Source organism: Mobula birostris, chromosome 6 (genome assembly GCF_030028105.1).
Source record: "Mobula birostris isolate sMobBir1 chromosome 6, sMobBir1.hap1, whole genome shotgun sequence".
Taxonomy (NCBI): Eukaryota; Metazoa; Chordata; class Chondrichthyes; order Myliobatiformes; family Myliobatidae; genus Mobula; species Mobula birostris.
In genome coordinates this window covers 69060680-69080498 of record NC_092375.1, presented here as the reverse complement: position 1 = coordinate 69080498, position 19819 = coordinate 69060680, and the positions used below count along the sequence as shown (strand labels likewise).

The following is a 19819-nucleotide window of genomic DNA, read 5'->3' as shown; positions in this document are numbered from 1 at the left end:
AATAGAGTATGTTCAGAATGAATCTAGCAGCTTAAAATTTTACAACCATGGAGTCATTACGGACCACTGGAAACAGAACTGTGTTCCACGATTTGTAATTTTATGCCCTGACACATCCTTCATTCAGGCCATGGGGTCAAGTCTGCTTTTAATGCAGTAGAGTGTGCCAGGGCAGCATCAAGAATTCCAGAAACAAGGTTCTAAAATGTCAAATGCAACTCTAAATAACAAAAACAACTGCCTCATGCTGAAACAGGTCCATGGCGGATGCCATCTCCCTGGCTCTATGCTCATCTTTGGAGTATCTGGACAGTAGAAATACTTATGTGAGATTATTGTTTATTAACTACAGCTCTACTTTCAGCACCATAATTCTTAGCAAACTCATCTGCAAACTCCTAGACCTCTAGGACACAACTCTTCACTCTGAAACTGCATCCATGACTTCCTGACTGCATTCAGTAAGGATAGGCAGCAACACAGGAGATTTCCCTCTCCTTGAATACATTTCCCCCATCAATCTCATGCAGACAGTCTCCACCACGTCTATAATTTGGAACTGTGGTACAAATTAAGAATTGCTACAAATATCTATCTCCAATCTGGAAAGAGCCCAGAGTAAAAAAAGTGGTGGTCCATCATCATGATAATCACAGGCAGGATAGTCTTTTTATACAGTTATACTGTGGGCACCACTGAGGCAGGTCCTGGTCAGCAACTCATTACTTCAGTGAAGTGTTCACAGGCATTATTCATCACAGACATGCAATCGGACAGCTGTTGTTGATGATAAAACCTTTTGCTCTTCACTCTCCCAGCAGATTCCCCTCTCCTGGGCATCCTGTCTTTTTTCTTTATTCAAAGTACATAACTATTGAAGTAGGTATAATGTATCAACACCACAAAATGCTGGAGGAACTCAACAGGTCAGGCAGCATTCATGGAAATGAATAAACAGTCGATGTTTCAGGCTGAGAGACTTCGTCAGGACTGGAAAGGAAGAGAGAAGATGCCAGAATAAAAAGGTAGGGGGAGGGAAAGAGGGATAGCTAGAAAGTGAAGGCAGGTGGTTAGGACAGGTAAAGGACCGGAGAGGAAATAATCTGATAGGAGAGGAGAGTGGACCATCGAAGAAAGGGAAGGAGCAGGGGACCAAGGGGCAGGTGATTGAGCAGAGAAGAGGTAAGAGGCCAGACTGGAGAATAGAAGTAGAGGGGAGGGGGAGGCATTTCTTTATAACCAGAAAGAGAAATCAATATTCTTGCCAGCACACTGGAGACTACCCAGATGGACTTAAAGTGTTGCTCCTCCACCCTGAGGATGGCCTCATCTTGGCACAAGAGGAGGCCATGGAACAACATTTTGTAATGAGGATGGGAATCGACATTAAAATATTTTGCCACCAAAAAGTTCCGCATTACACAGATGGGGCAGAGATGTTTCATGAAGCAGTTCCCCCAATTTGCAACAGATCTCACCAATGTAGATGAGGCCACTTTAGGAGCACTGAACACAACAGATGACCCCAGCAGATTCGCAGGTAAAGTATTGTCTACCCTGGAAGGTCTGTTTGGGGCCCTGAATGGACGTCAGGGAGGAGGTGAATGGATAGGTGTAGCATTTTGGCTGCTTGCAGAGATAAGTGTTAGGAAGGCGATTAGTGGGGAGGGACAAATGGACGAGGGAATCACGGAGGGATGATCCCTGTGGAAAGTGGAGAGAGGGGAAGATGTGTTTTTGATTGCTTTGGAGATGACGGAAGTAATGGAGAATGATGTACTGGGTGAGGAGGCTCATGGGATGGTACGGTAAGCACAGGGGGAACTCTATCACAGTTAAGGCAGTGGGAAGATGGGGTGAGCACAGATGTTAAGGAAGTGGAAGAGATGCAGGTGAAGGCAGCATCAATGGTGGGGGAAGGGAAACCCTGAGCATGGAAGGAGGAGGACATCTCTGATGCCCTGGAAAGGAAAGCCACATCCTGGGAACAAATGTGGCAAGGACAAAGGAACTGAGAAAAGTGAATAGCATTTTTACAGGAGACAGAGTGAAAAGAGGTATAGTCAAGACAAGCGTTGGGATCAGTGGGTTCATGAAAGATGTTGGTCGACAGAAAGCAGCACCAATGCAGTCATCAATGTAACAGAGGAAGAGTTGAGGAGCATTTCCAGGCAAGGCTTGAAACATGGACTTTTCTACATAGCCAACAAAACAGCAGGCACAACTAGGGCTCATGCAGGTACCTATGGCTACCCCCCAAAAGTGGGAGGAGCCGAAGGAAAAATTGTTGAGGGTGAGGACCAATTCTGCCAGAAGGAAGAGGGTGGTGGTGGAGGGGAACTGGTTGGTTGTATACCATGTACAACCTCGAGACTCAGCTTCTTGTAAGGCAGCCATAAAACAGAGAAATGATGAAAAACCCCACACCGCAAAGACCGTCAAACATCTAATGTGCAAAAATAAGAATAAAGCTTGCAAACAATAGAGAACGTTAAAGACTCAGAGAAATGGCCAATGTTCTCAGGCAGGACAAAGGTGCAGTAGTTAATGAAAGTCCAAAACTCAAATGTTCTCAGGCAGGACAAAGGTGCAGTAGTTAATGAAAGTCCAAAACTCAGTCACCACAATCTCCAAAAACTTTCGTAACTTTCCCTACTTCTGACACTTCTCTCCAAACAGCTATCCCTTTAATTAACCAATTACAAATCAATGATGAGTCCTGATGATGGTTCTTTTCCAGAAACGTTGACTCTTTATACCGTTCCATAGATGATGCCTGACCTACCGAGTTCCCCCAGCATTTTGTGTGTGTCACCAACAAATCAATGATCCCTTTAAATTGTTTCAGAGAGGGGCTGGGGGTTTGTGGGAATGGATGGTTAGACTTGGTTCTTCCTGCTTATGAATATCAGGTTGTCGATATGGACTATGGGGATCATGTCAGGATTTGCCCACTCTTTATTGGCAAGTGTGCCAGTCTATCACACAGTCAGACTAACACCGAGAACTTGTCCTTATGATCTGCAGAGAAAAATTCAAGTATACAGTGGTGAAGCAATAGAAATGCAGAGTCCAGTTCTGTGGACTCTGAATAAACCCAACAGTCAATTACCGTTTACTGTCTGTTTGCAAAGGTAAATCATAAGCAAAATTAAAGCTCAGAGTTGGGGATGTTTTGATTGCACCTCGTGGTCAATGTTTCAGACATGTTTGCACACACTGAAGCAAATGGTGAATCAGGAGTTTTTGTTTCAGGTGGTTATTTGTTGCTGTCATCACCATTTTGAAAATGTGAGTACAGCAACACTGTATTTAGTTTTAGCTAACACTGCAATCAACACACAAGTAGCGACTTAAACGGTATTGGCACTCTATCCCATTCTAACTTCCCTGCTCCTAAATTTGAAAGCTTTTGCTAATAATATCCCATTTGTGTCTTTTTAATGACTTTATCTATCTGTTTTACTCTCTTTAAGGATCTGTTCCTCTTTTCATATCCTGGAGTTGAATACATTTATTCTTGCCTTTTTGAAACTCCACAAATGCATAATTTCACTCCTGTATGGAATACATTTCACTTGCTAATTTTCTTCCCAAATGACCAGACCATCTATATGTGCCTGTAATCTAAAGCATACCTCCTCCCAGTGAAACACAGCCATTTTTGCATCATTGTAAACATCCTTATCATGGCCTTCACATTTAATTTTAAATGATCAGTGTATAAACAAAAAATAGCAAGGAACCAAGCACTACACCTTGTGGAGCACCATTGTAACAGTCTTCCTGTCACAAAACCACAAATCTATCTGCCATATTGTTTGCTATAATTAAACTAATTCTGAATCCAATTTACCATTCTTCTTTGGGTGCATTTGCCTTTCCTTCTGGAAAAAAAATCTATCATTTTGGATATAGCCAAAACCCTTGGTTAAAGTTCATGTAGATTAAGTTGGAGAAATTAACCTCATCTACCCAACTTATTAATCTTCAAAAAATTCAAATTATTCAGACACAGCCATGGTGTTTATCTTTGATTAGACTGTGCCTTCCTAAATTAAGGACCATAATGTTCCCTGGAATTGATTCCAATAGGTTTAATGGGCAGTAGTTAAACAACCTGACCTGGATTACTCTTTTTATCCATTTCTCACTTCCTTTCTAATAATACAATGTTAACAGTGGTCTACTCTTTTACAAAGGCGTTTGAATCCGACAGAGATCTTTGGCAATTTTATCCTTTATTAGTTTTAACATCCTGAATAATCTTACATCCAGTCCTGGAAATCTTTTTTCTTTTTAAAGAAGCTACTCTTTTGCTCTGTTACTATGTTTCACACTCTTCCTCCTTAAATACAATCTCACCATCATCCCCCTTAAAAAAGCATTCACAAAGTATTAAGTATTTTACAACTCTTGTTCTACATGAGCTCTAATCTGCTAATTAAACTTGCCGATGACACCATATTGATTGGCCTAATTTCAGACAATAACAAGGTGGCCAACAAGGAAGAAGTCAAGAAAACAACCTCTCCCTCAATGTCGCACAAACAAAGGAGCTGGTTGTGGATTACAGGAGAAATGGAGACGGGCTAACCCCTATTGACATCAATGGATCTGGGGTTGAGAGGGTAAAAAGCTTTAAGTTCCTCGGCATCCACATCACTGAGGACCTCACGTGATCCGTACACACCAGCTGTGTGGTGAAAAAGGCACAACAGCGCCTCCTTCACCTCAGACGGTTGAAGAAGTTTGGCATGAGTCGCTAAATCCTAAGAACTTTCTGCAGGGGCACAATTGAGAGCATCCTGACTGGCTGCATCAGTGCCTGGTATGGGAACCGTACCTCCCTTAATCACAGGACTCTGCAGAGGGTGGTGCAGACTACCAAACACATCTGTAGTTGTGAAATTCCCATGGTTCAGGACACTTCAAAAAAACAGGTGTGAGAAACGGGCCCAAAGGATCATTGTGGACCCAAGTCATCCCAACCACAATCTATTCTAGCTGCAACCATCTGGGAAACAGTACCGTAGCATAAAAGCTAGGACCAACAGGGTCTGGGACAGCTTCTTCCATCAGGACATCAGACTGATTAACTCACGCTGATTTGAGTGTATTTCCATGTTACATTGGCTGTTCTATTTATTATAAATTACTGTGATTGCACATTGCACATTTAGATGGCGACGTAATGTAAAGATTTTTACTCATATATGTGAAGGATATAAGAATTAAAGTCAATTTAATTCATGAAGTCTACCCTTTTAGTTCTTAAGAAGTGCTTAGTGCTCTTCCTAATATATCTGTAAAATACCCAGAGTTTCTTTGATTTTATCTGTTGCATATTCTGATGCTTTCTCTTCACTTTCCTAATTTCCCTTTTAATTTCACTCCTACTTTTTACTATTTTAGGGGAGAATAATATTTCAGAACAGATAAATTAATATTCCTGCTTCATGACAGTTTGGACTCTTCATCACCATCAGAAATTTGCATAGTAACATGCCCTTATTAAAGGCCTACAATGATTGGAGAAATGGAGAATTTTGCCTCTAACTATGGATGTGTCTGCTACATTTGCTTGTAAGTAAATAATGTATTGTCTGAGTGTCTTGTTATTGAAAAGTGGGTTTAAACTGTGCTCTCACACAGTCCAATTGGAAACTTGGCATTGCCACTGCATGGATTCTCCAGTACTTGAGAAATCTGGCTGGGAAAGGTTTATGGGTAATGTCAATTTCACAAAAGATGCATTCTTATCAGCCCCTCCCATGAGCCAGATGAGCTTTTTGAGGCCTCACTCTTACCCCAAACATCAATCCCACTTTTCGCTGCCTCGATTCCCTTGTTGATGGTAATCATCTGCACTAACCTCCGCATCGGGTGTCATCCTGGGTGCCAAGTGGAGAGAAACAAAGTGAAAATGATTCTGTAGATCCTCCACACCTGACCTTGGTGGATTATTCATCCATTTCTAGTCTCCCTTTGACGTTCCTTGTAAATATCAGAGCATGTATCTAATTTGGTTTTCAAATCCATTTGTACCCGAGATTTTTCTTTCTTGTAAATTCACATCCCGTGTACATGCCATGAAGGTGATGCCCTCGTCATCCTCCTGCTCATTTACCTTCACAGGGTCATCCTTTCCCTCATCTTCAGAGTCAACTTCTACAAAAACTGGAACTAGGGCCAATAGAAAGGAAACTTTCAATGCTCCAGTGTTCTGTACATCAGGAGAAAAAAATCATAAGTTAGTCACTTATTTTTAACCATGGAAAAAAATAATTAATGCCCCTTAACTGCTTCAATTAGATATCACATCAGTGATAATTCTGCTGTTGTATGCCACGTGGGTGATTGTATCACCAGGAAGATGGGAATTTGGTGTTTAGCTGTCCAATGTCAGGAGTGTAGTAGAATGCAAGCACTCATCTCAAGAACTATGGGTCATGGAGGAATGGAATCATCAAATTTATATCCTGACTGGCATATAACAATACATGTTGGAAGGTGTATAAAGCTGCTATCAAATAAGTATCAGACTCATCAGTAATATTCCACTAAGTGAACTAGCTGCAAATGCCCTTACTTAAAGAAGATCAATTAAAGTGAGCTTCAAGGGATATTGAAGCTGCACCCTCATCTTTTCCAATGCCTGAGGAGGGAGGCGGAATCTGGGAAAATCACAGTATTAAGAGCAGAATTTTGTCGATTGCCGTCGGTGGTTCTGAAGGTCACTAGCAGTTTTGGCATAATAGAATTTGGGTAAATTTGCTGAATGGTAGGCAATGCCAAATCTGACACTATACTCTATTACATGGCTCCACATGGTGTCCAGCAATGGATCCAGTCTTGTTGCACTTTTCCAGCATTGCACAAGAGAACTTCCTCTCCAATCCAAACTGTGGTAGAGAATTAGAGATCCCATTCACTTAGATGGGGATTCTAAACCTGTGGAATAGTGCAAGTCATCACTACACATTTTATAAACAAGAGAAAATCTGCAGATGCTGGAAGTCCAAGCAATACACACAAAATGCTGGAGGACCTTAGCAGGCTAGTCAGCATCTATGAAAAAGAGTACAGTCAATGTTTTGGGCCGACACCCTTCAGCAGAACATATTTTATGTTAATTTATTGTTTTATATGATGGGTTTGGTTGAGCTTTGATTTGGTATTTTTAAAAATAAGTAGTTTTTATTTTTTAAATTATTAAATTATAACAGCATCTATAATTGTCACACCTTCATAGATTTGACACAAAAGTGCTTCACCCCTGGCTTTCTGTGGTCCAGATGGTTTCAGTGAAGTTTCTAGGATCCATACTGGCTGACACCTGTTCAAAGATCTCGCTGCACAATTTTTAGGGAGCAGAGATCTCGCTACATAATTCTCAGGTGCTAAAGGCCAAAGGAATAGCATCCAGTACTTTACAGAAGGGATTGCAGAACATAATTCTGGGCAGCAGGCAGCATCCACTAAGTTCCAGTATTTCCTCCTTCATGAACACTTCACTATGGATTAGGAAAGTTTAAAAGAATTCTTTCTAAAACATTCAACACTTCTGAATTTTGCTACTAGCCATTGCTGCTGCTGCTGCTTCTTCTTCATACTGCACCCTCGTTGGATAACCATAATATGTGAATCTGCAACCTTTTATCACAGAACTCAACCCTCTTTTCGTCTGGTATATTTATAATGACTGTTCCTGAAGAAGGTTGATACACATGCTTAAATTATAGGCTTAAATAATTATCATTCATTAAAGCTTCTCCTTTAACAAGTTCAGCCAACAACTTGCTAACAATCACCGTAATTCCAACATGTGGAGAAACCTCATTCTTTATGGATGAGAAAATGTGGATCTGTTGCATACAGCAGTTTTAGACCTGTCACGGCAATGGCTTTTGTTGAAAGATGAAGATTTCAACAGTATAGTGTACAACAGGGCAACAAACAGGGCTGTGACTGTTATCCAAAATTAAAATGAGATGTCAGCTAGTTAATGACATCAACTTAAAGATGGGTTGAATCCTGGAAAAGGCTACTTTTGATGATAATCAGGACATTCTTTATAGAAAAAGGAATCCATATTCATAGCAGAGACAATCTAGAATTGTTATGATTAAAATGGTGGATAGGACATAGAATAGTACGTAGAACAGTATGGACCCTTCAGCCTAGGATGTTGTGCCGAACTTTAAACCTAGTCTACAATCAACCTAATACTTCCTTCCTACATAGCCCATACCCCTCCATTTTTCTTTTATCCATGAGACTATCTAAGGATCCTTTATATGTCCCTAATGGTATCTGCCTCTGCCACCACCCCTAGAAGTGCATCCCAGGTACTTATCACTTGTTGGGCAAAGGAACACCTCGGACATCTTTGCTATAATTTTCTCCACTCACCTTAAAGTAATATTTTCTTATATTAGCTATTGCTGCACTAACGTTCTTTCTATCTATGTCTTCTATAATTTTATACACTTCTATCAAGTCGCCTTTCATCCTCTTTCTCTAAAGAGCAAAGCCCTAGCTTGCTCAACCTTTCCTAAGACATGCTCTCTAATCCAGGCAGCATCCTGGTAAATCTCCTCTTCACCCTCTTTCAAGCTTCCACATTCTCCCAGTGATGAGGTGACCAACACTGAATACAATACTCCAAGTGTGGTCTAACCTGACTTCTGCAGAGTTACAAAATTATCTCACAGCTCCTGAACTCAGTGCCTCGTCTAATGAAGACCAACACACCAAATGCCTTATTAAACACCCTATCAACTTGCACAGCAACTTTGAAGGATCTAAGGATTTGGACCCCAGACCCCTGCTTTTCCTCCACACTGCCAAAACTTCTGTTATTAACCTAGTATTGTCTTATCAAGTTCAACTTCCCATTGCACTTTTCCAGACTGAGCTCTATTAGCCACTTCTCAGACCAGCACAGCACTATATGTCCAGTTGTACCCTACAACAAACTCCTATACTATTCATAATTCCACTATTCTTTGTCATCTACAGATTTATTAACCCACCTTTCCACTTCCAAGTCCAAGTCATTTATTAAAACCACAAAGAGCAGGAGTACCAGAACAGATTCCTGCTGCTTAATGACCTCCAAGCAGAACACACACCATCTAATACCACCTTCTGCCTTCTGCGGGCTAGCCAATTCCAAGTTCATGCTGTCAGGTTTCCATGTATCCTGTCCCTCATGACTTTCCGGATGAACCTTATCAAAGGCCTTACTAAAATCAGTATGTACCACATCCACTGCTCTGCTGACTTCAATTTACTTTGACACTCCCTTGAAAATGTCAATCAGGCTCATAAGGCATGTCCGTCCCACACAGAACCATGTTGATTATCCCTGATGAAACCATGCTTCTCCAGATGCTTGTAAGTCCTGTCCCTAAGGATCTTCTCCATTAGTTTGCCCACCATTAACATATGACTCACTGGTCTTTCATTTCCAGCATTATCCCTATTACTTTCCTTGAATGTTTTCTATCCTCCAGTCCTCTGATACTATTCCTTGGCCAGTAAGGACACAAAGTCATTGTCAATACTCCAGCAATCTCTTGCCTCGCTTTTGTAGCAATCAAGGGTAGATTCCACCTGGACTCAGGGACTTATCCGTCCTTATGTTAACACCTCTTTTTGTTAACTGCCTCTTTCTTAACACCAGCAAGTTATCTTGGACCTTGGGGAAACCTGAATTGCAAAAAATCTTTGTTCGATTGTCATTTTGGTATTGGATAGTAAATTAATTGCAAGTGAAGTATGCTCTGTCACTCCTCCTTCAATGAAACAAAGCTTGCAAAGGGAATTAGTTTTTCACATTTTCAAATAATGACACTAAATACAAGAATGTTCACTAGAAAAACCTATTTCACAATTGTTAATCACAGTAGAGGAAAAGTCTGGCCATTAAGGTGCTGGTTGACTAGAACAGCAAAATTATCTTCTATTAGTTATAGAAAAGAACACCATAGACTGGTCAGAATGATTTTTTTCACTTCCAAATCTCCATTTTGATCTGACACCATCATATTTTTGATAAAATCCTTTTGATATACCACGTATATATTTTACAGTATTTCATGACATTGAAACATCTGTGTGAGTGATCTACATTAATGATTTAAAAGAAGTGACTGAATGTACAGTTAAGATAGTTGTTGATGTAGTAAAATAGGTGGGTTAGCAAATAGAAAGGAGAGAACAACAGTTTTCAGAGGAATAGAGAATGGTTGTGTGTGTGGGTAAGAAGTTGGCAGATGCATTTTAACATGGGGAAATATGGCTTAATGTTATCCACATTGCATGGAAGAATGAAAAAAGAAAAAAATCATTATGATATGAAACTACAGAATAAAAAAAGAAGAAAAATCATTATGATATGAAACTACCCATACATTGGGATCCAAATACACAAAACACAAAAAGTCAGCATATGGAAATTAGAATATCCCTTGGAATATTAACTTCTATTGTAAAGGGCATAAGGTATAAAAGTAGCCAAGTCTTAATGCAACTTTACAAGGCACTGGTGAGAACATACCTGGAACACAGTACAAGTTTGGTTTCCATGTTTAAGGTAGGCTGTACTTGCATTGGAGGTATTTGAGCTCCAACGGTTGAGAAAATTGAGCTAATTGAGCTCCAACGGTTGAGAAAACTGATGTGGTCATGGGGACAACGTACAAACTTTTTATAGGCAGTAGTGGGAATTGAACCTGGGCCACTGGTACTGTAAAGTGTTGTGCTATCCACTAAACTAGATTGATCTTGGAGTAAGTTAAAAGGTTGGCACAACATGGTGGGCCAAAGCTCATGTACTGTGGTGTACTTTTCTATGTTCAAACATACCCAGTGTATAAAAGCCATGAAATTAATTTTTTGCAGCTTCAGCACATTACAGAAATGCAAACATAATTTGAAATAAACTAAATATTCAGACAACATCCTGGAGAATCTTCCTTGCACACTCTGCAGCAGTCACATCTTTCCTATAGTGTGAAGGCTAGAACTGCACACAATACTTCTAAATGGGTTCTAAACTTGTAAAGTAACGTCCCAAATATTACATTCCATTTACAATGAAACAAGAACGCCAGATATCTTCTCCATCATCCTCACGAGTTGTTCAGTCAATGTACAAACCCCATTTCCAGAAAAGTTGGGATATTTTCCAAAATGCAATAAAAACAAAAATCTGTGATATGTTAATTCACGTGAACCTTTATTTAACTGACAAAAGTACAAAGAAAAGATTTTCGATAGTTTTACTGACCAACTTAATTGTATTTTGTAAACATACACAAATTTAGAATTTGATGGCTGCAACACACTCAACAAAAGTTGGGACAGAGTTAAAATAAGATTGAAAAGTGCACAGAATATTCAAGTAACACCGGTTTGGAAGACTCCACATTAAGCAGACTAATTGGTAGCAGGTGAGGTATCATGACTGGGTATAAAAGTAGCGTCCATCAAAAGCTTAGTCTTTGCAAGCAAGGATGGGTCATGGCTCACCACTTTGTGCCAAAATTCGTGAGAGAATTGTTAGTCAGTTTAAAAGAAACATTTCTCAACACAAAGGGCAAGGTCGGAAACCCCTGTCGAATGCGTGTGATCTTCGAGCCCTCGGGCGGCACTGCCTAAGAAACCGTCATGCTACTGTGACAATTATAGCCACCTGGGCTCGGGACTACTTCGGAAAACCATTGTCACTCAACACACTCCATCGCTACATCCAGAAATGCAACTTGAAACTGTATTACGCAAGGAGGAAGCCATACATCAACTCTATGCAGAAACGCTGGCGAGTTCTCTGGGCCCGAGCTCATCTCAGATGGACCGAAAGACTGTGGAACCGTGTGCTGTGGTCAGATGAGTCCACATTTCAGCTAGTGTTCGGAAAAAACGGGTGTCGAGTTCTCCGTGCCAAAGATGAAAACGACCATCCAGATTGTTATCAGCGAAAGGTGCAAAAGCCAGTATCTGTGATGGTATGGGGGTGCATCAGTGCCCATGGCATGGGTGAGTTGTATGTATGTGAAGGTACCATTGACTCTGAGGCGTATATTAGGATTTTAGAGAGACATATGTTGCCATCAAGGCGACGTCTCTTCTCGGGATGTCCATGCTTATTTCAGCAGGACAATGCCAGACCACATTCTGCACGGGCTACAACAGCGTGGCTTTGTAGACACAGAGTGCGTGTGCTTGACTGTCCTGCTGCCAGTCCAGATCTATCTCCTATTGGAAATGTATAGTGCATCATGAAGAGGGGAATCAGACAACGGAGACCACGGACTGTTGAGCAGCTGAAGTCTTATATCAAGCAAGAATGGACAAAATTTCCAATTGCAAATCTACTACAGTATCCTCAGTTCCAAAACGATTAAGAAGTGTTATTAAAAGGAAAGGTGATGTAACACAATGGTAAACATGCCTCTGTCCCAACTTTTGTTGAGTGTGTTGCAGCCATCAAATTCTAAATTTGTGTATATTTACAAAATACAATGAAGTTGGTCAGTAAAACTATTGAAAATCTTTTCTTTGTACTTTTGTCAGTTAAGTAAAGGTTCACGTGAATTAACATATCACAGATTTTTGTTTTTATTGCATTTTGGAAAATATCCCAACTTTTCTGGAAATGGGGTTTGTAGTTTGTCTCATGAGCATGGTTTTAGAAACATATTTTAAATCTCAGTTTCTGGTTTTGAGTTATGAGTCTAATAGTAACAATAATTTGCTGGAACTCAAAGGGTGAATCAACATCTGTGGAAGGAACTGTCGATGTTTCCGGTCAAAATCCTGCATAAAGCCAACATGGATAGTTTCTTTCATCCAACAGATACTGCTCCGCCTGTTGAGTTCCCACGGCACATTGTTTGTTCTCCAGATTCCAGTACAGTACATTCTTGTGCGTCTAATACTAATGTTTAGCCTGGATTTTTTTTACAGACTAATAATGGCATTTCAGACATCCCACCTCTCCCAGAAGTTCCGGGAGTCTCCCGCATATCGATAGTGGCTCCCTGATGCCCGGAAATTATAAACAATATCCCGGTAATAGATTTTTTTGAGAAAGAGAGGGAGAAGGAGAGCGAGCATCCTGATTGGTCTCTCTTCGTGCTAAGAGTGGTCCCCAACCACCGGGCCGCGAGGGAACGATATGATTTGGTGATTGGAGTCAGCTGCACCTTTCCTCATTGCCTGTCACGCGCATTGTTGAGCTCGAACGCACTGGAGGTCATTACCCGCGTGTCATCCATGTCAACGCGGGAAGGAGATCAACTCCTCGAGCTTGCAAATGACGGTGGGCTGAAAAGTATGTTTGACATAACATCTCTGCCAGCATTCCGGATCAAAGTCAGGGCTAAATATCCTGAGATAGCCATGTAAGCACTGAAAACGTTGCTTCCATTTCCAACATCATATCGCTGCGAAGCAGAGTTTTCTGCAACGAATGCAACGAAAACTAAATTGCGGAATAGACTGGACACAAGGAATCCCCTTCGAGTATCACTGTCTCCCATCACGCTTCGATGGGACCGTCTTGTTGCAGGGAAACAAGCCCAGGGCTCCCACTGATTCAGCGATATTGGTGTGTTGCATTGATTTTATATGTTCATACGGGGAAAATATGCGGTGTGTTTAATATCCAAACGTTACTTAAAATGTTATGATGCTATTGACTAATAATTGACTTATTGTGGCGACCCATTTTCTAGCACACACGAACCGGCCCACGAAACAGCGCACGGAAGCAGAGGGCCGGCCCCAGAAAGTGCGCCAGGCCATCTTCACCAGCAGGGGGAAAATCCCGCACACGGAAAGGGTCTGGGAATATGCATTCCCCACAGCAGACCCGCCCCAGGGAGGGCGGGAACAGGAAGGCTTTAAAGCAGGCCGCGAAGTCTGAATAAATCTCTTTATCGCACCTCCAACTCACCGACTCCGTGTGGTTATTCTAGCGCTGTGTGTAGCACACCGCTACATTTGGTGACCCTGACAGCCCAAACGATATTTGGACCAGAGATGACTGACGCCGCATCTGTTCACGCAGTTTCGTTAAAACTGCCAAGCTTTTGGCCACTGAGACCCCGTCTGTGGTTTGAACAGGCAGAAGCACAATTCCACATTCAGCAGATAACCTCGGAGTCCACTCTTTACTACTACGTGCTGAGCTCCCTCGACCAAGAGACTGTTGCACACGTTGAGGAATTTATACAGTCGCCCCCGGAGAACGGCAAATACACAGCATTCAAAGCCCTGCTCATAAGGACTTTCGGACTCTCACGGCGCGAACGAGCACGCCGCTTAATGCACCTGGATGGTTTGGGAGACAGGCCGCCGTCGGCATTAATGAACGAAATGCTGGCCCTGGCTGAAAGACACAAACCCTGCCTCATGTTTGAGCAGGTGTTCCTAGAGCAACTGCCCGAGGACATATGCCTGCTGCTGGCCGACACAGATTTCAGCAACCCCCGGGGGGTGGCAGCCCAGTCAGATGTGCTGTGGAATGCCAAGAAGGAGAGAGGGGCATCCGTCGCACAGATCACCAAGCCGCGTGCCCAACGACAGACCAGGCCCGGCAGCAGAGCCCAACGAACGCTGGTGGTGCTTCTACCACCAGCGGTGGGGCACAGACTCCCGCCGCTGTAGACCACCCTGCAAATTCCCGGGAAACGCCAAGGCCTAGCCGCCGCTGATCGCTACGGCGGCTGGCCATCAGGACAGCCTCCTGTACGTCTGGGAAAAGCAGTCGGTACGCCGATTTTTGGTCGACACCGGAGCGGAAATCAGCATTTTACCTCCAACGAGTTACGACACCCGCAACAGAGAACCGGGACCCACCCTGAGGGCCACAAATGGCAGCACAATACGAACCTATGGCACCCGCACGGTGCGGCTACAGTTCTGCTCCAGCCGGTTCACGTGGGACTTCACATTGGCCGCCATGGCCCAACCACTCCTGGGGGCGAATTTTCTGCGACCCCACAGCCTGCTGGTCGACCTGTAAGGGAAGCGATTAGTCCACGCCAAGAATTTTCAAATGTTCTCCCTGGGTGAAGCAAAGTTGCCAGCCCCACACCTGGACTCCTGGTCGTCCCGCCAGCAGCGACATCTGTCTTACATCTCCAAGTACACGACGGATATCCGGCATGTCTCGGGAAAAGACAACATCATGGTGGACGCACTATCCAGACCTACCATACAGGCCCTGTGCCAGGGGGTGGACTATGCAGCGCTGGCAGAGACACAGCAGGCAGACGCTGAGATCCCCAGTTACAGGACTGCAGTCTCCGGTTTGCAGCTCCAAGACTTCCCCGTAGGCCCAGGTGAGAGGACCCTACTATGTGACATAGCTACCGGCCAAACCCGCCCCGTCGTCCCAGCAGCCTGGCGCCGGCGTGTTTTCAAATCTATTCACAACTTAGCGCACCCCTCCATCAGGGCAACCGTCCGGCTGGTTTACAACAGGTTCGTGTGGCATGGACTTCGTAAACAGGTCAGTGAATGGGCCAAAACGTGCATGCAGTGCCAAACGGCCAAGGTGCAGCGGCACACCAAGGCTCCGCCGCAGCAGTTCGAACCCACCCGCCGGAGGTTCGACCACATTCATGTGGATATCGTGGGGCCCCTGCCAGCGTCACAAGGAGCGCGGTACCTCCTAACTATGATAGACCGATTCACCAGATGGCCAGGGGCAGTCCCGCTCACCGACACCACCTCCGAATCCTGCGCCCGAGCACTGATCGCAACCTGGGTAGCCCGCTTCGGGGTACCGGCCCACATTACCTCCGACAGGGGCGCCCAGTTCACCTCCAGCCTGTGGTCAGCTATGGCCAGCCTTTTAGGATCTCAGCTACACCACACAACTGCCTACCACCTACAGTCGAACGGACTAGTGGAGCGTTTCCACCGTCACCTGAAGTCAGATCTCATGGCCCGCCTGGAGGAGCCTAACTGGATGGACGAACTTCCCTGGGTCCTGCTCGGAATCCGCACAGTGCCCAAGGAGGATCTGCACACCTCATCGGCCGGGTTGGTGTACAGCGCACCCCTGGTCGTCCCAGGAGAGTTCATACCAGCCCCAAGGGGGCAAGAGGAAGAACCCACAGCAGTCCTGGACAGACTACAGGAGAGGCTCGGTAACCTGGCCCCCATCCCCACTTCACAGCACGGACAGAGCCTGACTTGCATACCCAAAGACCTGCAGAACCGTAAGTTTCTTTTTGTACGATGGGGCGGACACCGGGCACCGCTACAGCAGCCCAATGAGGGGCCGTTTAAGGTGATCAGGAACAACGGGTCCACATTCGTGCTGGACATTGGGGGGAGAGAGGAGGTTTTCACGGTGGACCGACTCAAACCGGCCCACGTGGACTTGGCGCAGCCGGTCCAGGCTCAAGCACCGCGGCACGGGGGCAGACCGCCCAAACAGAGGCCGATCCAGACTGTGGACATTGGGGGAGGTATCGCCGGTTCTGGGGGCGGGGGTTAAGTGGCGACCCACTTTCTAGCACACACGAACCGGCCCACGAAACAGCGCGCGGAGGCAGAGGGCCGGCCCCAGAAAGGGCGCCAGGCCATCTTCACCAGCAGGGGGAAAATCCCGTGCGCGGAAAGGGTCTGAGAATATGCATTCCCCACAGCAGTCCCGCCCCAGGGAGGGCGCGAACGGGCAGGCTTTAAAGCAGGCCGCGAAGTTTAAATAAATCTCTTTATCGCAACTCCAACTCATCGACTCCATGTGGTTATTCTAGCGCTGTGTGTAGCACACCGCTACATTATCACCTATATTCCGGTCGTGATTAACATCCCACCTCCCCCTGGTCTGCCGGTCCGCAAGAATGTTGTCAATATTAAACCGGTCTGCGGGGCAATAAGTGTTGGGGACCCCTGCTGAGTAGACCTATCAGTTTTCTTTGTGGGGGGGGGGGCTTTACAGTCGACCTCAAAAATAATGACAGTGCTGCTCGCTGCACTGTTTGCAACAGTGACTTTTCTATTGTCCATGGTGGGTTAAAATGTAAAAGCATGTTGAGGTGAGTTTAACAGGTGTCATTCATTCATTAGCATAGCTAACGTTATTTAAACTAGCTGGCTGGCTGCTAAGGAACTACGCTATTGATGTCCTACGTCAGGGGTCGCCAACCTTTTTTGCGCTGCGGACTGGTTTAATATTTACAATATTCTTGTGGACTGGCCGACCCGGGGGGGGGGGGGTGGTGGGAGGGGGGTAGGGTTGCCAACGGACAAGAGTACCAGTCAAAAAATACGTTGTGTTTACCTCGAAAAGGCTACAATGACCATGAAGCCTTGCGCGGGCACCAGTGCGCGTGCGTGGCCTGAGCATCCGTGTACCTGTCGCTATTATTCTCTACAAATGGTTTTTGGCAATTCTGTTCAGGGCGAGGGGCGGTTGGGGGGATGTTAATCACGACCGGAATATTGGTAGTAAGGGGCTAATACACTTAATTTCGTTTCTAAAAGGGTTTATCTAACGAATTTAATATGAAACACACAGTGCATATTTTCCTCGCATGAATATAGTGATAAGTCAATCATGAGGGGAGGACGGGGAGCTTGAAGTAAGTGCTGAACGAACTTCCAGTAGAAGTGGTAGAGGCAGGTTCGATATTATTTAAAGAAAAATTGGATAGGTATATGGACAGGAAAGGAATGGAGGGTTATGGGCTGAGTGCAGGTTGGTGGGATTAGGTGAGAGTAGCTTTCGGCACGGACTAGAAGGGCCGAGATCGCCTATTTCCGTGCTGTAATTGTTATATGGTTATATAAGTCACTTATCAGTCAATAGCATCATAACATTTTAAGTAATGTTTGGATATTAAACACACGGCACTTATTTTCCCTGTATGAACATATAAAATCATTTCAACACACCAATATCGCTGAATCAGTGGGAGCCCTGGGCTTGTTCTCCTGCAACAAGACGGTCCCATCGAAGGGTGACGAGAGACAGCGATACTCGAACGGAGTTCCTTATGTCCAGTCTATTCCGCAATTTAGTTTTCGTTTCGTTCATTGCAGAGATATGTTGGAAATGGAAGCAACGTTTTCAGTGCTTTCCTGACTATCTCAGGATATTTAGCCTTGACTTTGATCCATAATGCCGGCAGAGATGTTACGTCAAACATACTTTTCAGCCCTCCGTCATTTGCAAGCTCGGGGAGTTGATCTCCTTCCCGCGCTGACATGGATGACGCGCGGGTAATGACCTTGCGTGTGTTCAAGCTCAACAGTGGGCGTGACAGGGAATGAGGAAAGGTGCAGCTGACTCTTATCGCCAAATCATATCGTTTCCTCGCGGCCCGGGAGCGCATGCTCTGCGGCCCGGTGGTTGGGGACCACTGTCCTACGTGATGAGGCCAAACTCCCTGTAGACTTGCTTAAAGTTGTAACAGAATAAACATGATAATATAAGTACATATTTTAATGTCACATTTTCTGCATATACCCAACTTGGTTTACAGATTAGACAAAATCACTAAACAAAGTATTACATACACCCTTGGAGGTCGACGGGGGAGGGGGGAGGAATATGGGGTTGCGGGGGGGCGGGGGTGCTACCTCCCTGAAATGGTGGTGCTACCTCCCTGAAATGAGTTTTTGCAGGGTGGGATGTCTGGCATTTGTTTATAAAGTTGTGGTAAACCGAGGTTTTAAGTTCCTCCAGCATTTTGTGTGTGTTTTGTATTTCCAGCATCTGCAGATTTTTAAATATTTTAATGGTTTAAAAAGGGAGTATTACTACCTGCTCAGACATTTATCAACTAGTATTTTGACTTTCAGGAAACTATGGTCTTGATCCCCAAATTTTCTCTGTTCATCAACCTTACTTAAGCACCCTCCCATTTACTGTATACTTGTAAATTAAAGATTTTCAACTTGGGATTTCTGGTTTCTTAAATTAAAACTAACTTCTACGCTAACCACACATTCCTCCCATTCAACCACCGAAATCCAAAGCCCTGGCCTCCCTTCTCCAACTTTTCCACCAGAAAGCACCCCCTCCCAGTTCTCTCTTGGCGTCTCAGCAACCGGGCCTGTGCCCAGCCTTGTCAGCGGTCTATCCTGTCTCTGTACCTGTGCCTGGGTTCCGAATGCAAGGCCGCGCGTCCGACCCAGCCACCAAGGAAGTGAAGCTAATCGGGAGCCGTTCACACCGCCTGCAGAGCCTTGCATCGTGGCGGGCCGCGGCTTCGGGCGCCCCCAACTGGACGGCCCAGCTGCCCGCCCTCGGACTGTTCGCCCGCCTCGCCTTGCCTCACCACGCCCCGATCACCTTCCTGCTTCTCTGAAGTGCAGTTTCTCCCCATCGGAGCCATGGTCGGGGTCGTCACAACCCACCCATCTGTTAGAGCTAGGGACTGACGACACCGGAGCGCAGGAGCTCTCTCTGGATTCTACCACTTGCTCCTCTCCAGATCGTCCGAACAGTTCTGTTTTTTAAATTACGAGGGAGTAGGGGATTTGAGGACAAACAACTCCTCACCGCGGAGAATGACTAGTTTCTGCTTCCGTTCTGTCGATTACCAGATGACCGTTGAGGCCAACGAGAGCTGACAGGTTAGCGGTCAGTTGATACAGAGTTTACCTTGGACCACTGTATCTTGTGGATGCAAGGACTTGGGACTTTGGCCGCCATCCTAAATGGTCCTTTGTGAATAGGCGAGGATTCCCTGGGATCAGTGGGGATATTGTACTTCTTGGAAAGTTTAGGGGAAATCATTGCATCTTTAACACCATCTGCCCTGTAACACCATCTTATATG

General features: G+C 44.6%; 1 protein-coding gene across 1 annotated transcript in view; it reads right to left on the bottom strand.

The window, feature by feature from the left end:
* LOC140199085 (tRNA (cytosine(34)-C(5))-methyltransferase, mitochondrial-like) overlaps nucleotides 1–19230 on the bottom strand; it is an 80613-nt gene extending 61383 nt beyond the window's left edge. Inside the window, exon 1 of the mRNA XM_072260573.1 lies at nucleotides 19092–19230. Within this exon, the coding sequence (XP_072116674.1) occupies nucleotides 19092–19230 (139 nt within the window). The remainder of the gene's footprint in view (nucleotides 1–19091) is intronic.
* Nucleotides 19231–19819: the final 589 nt, after the last annotated feature.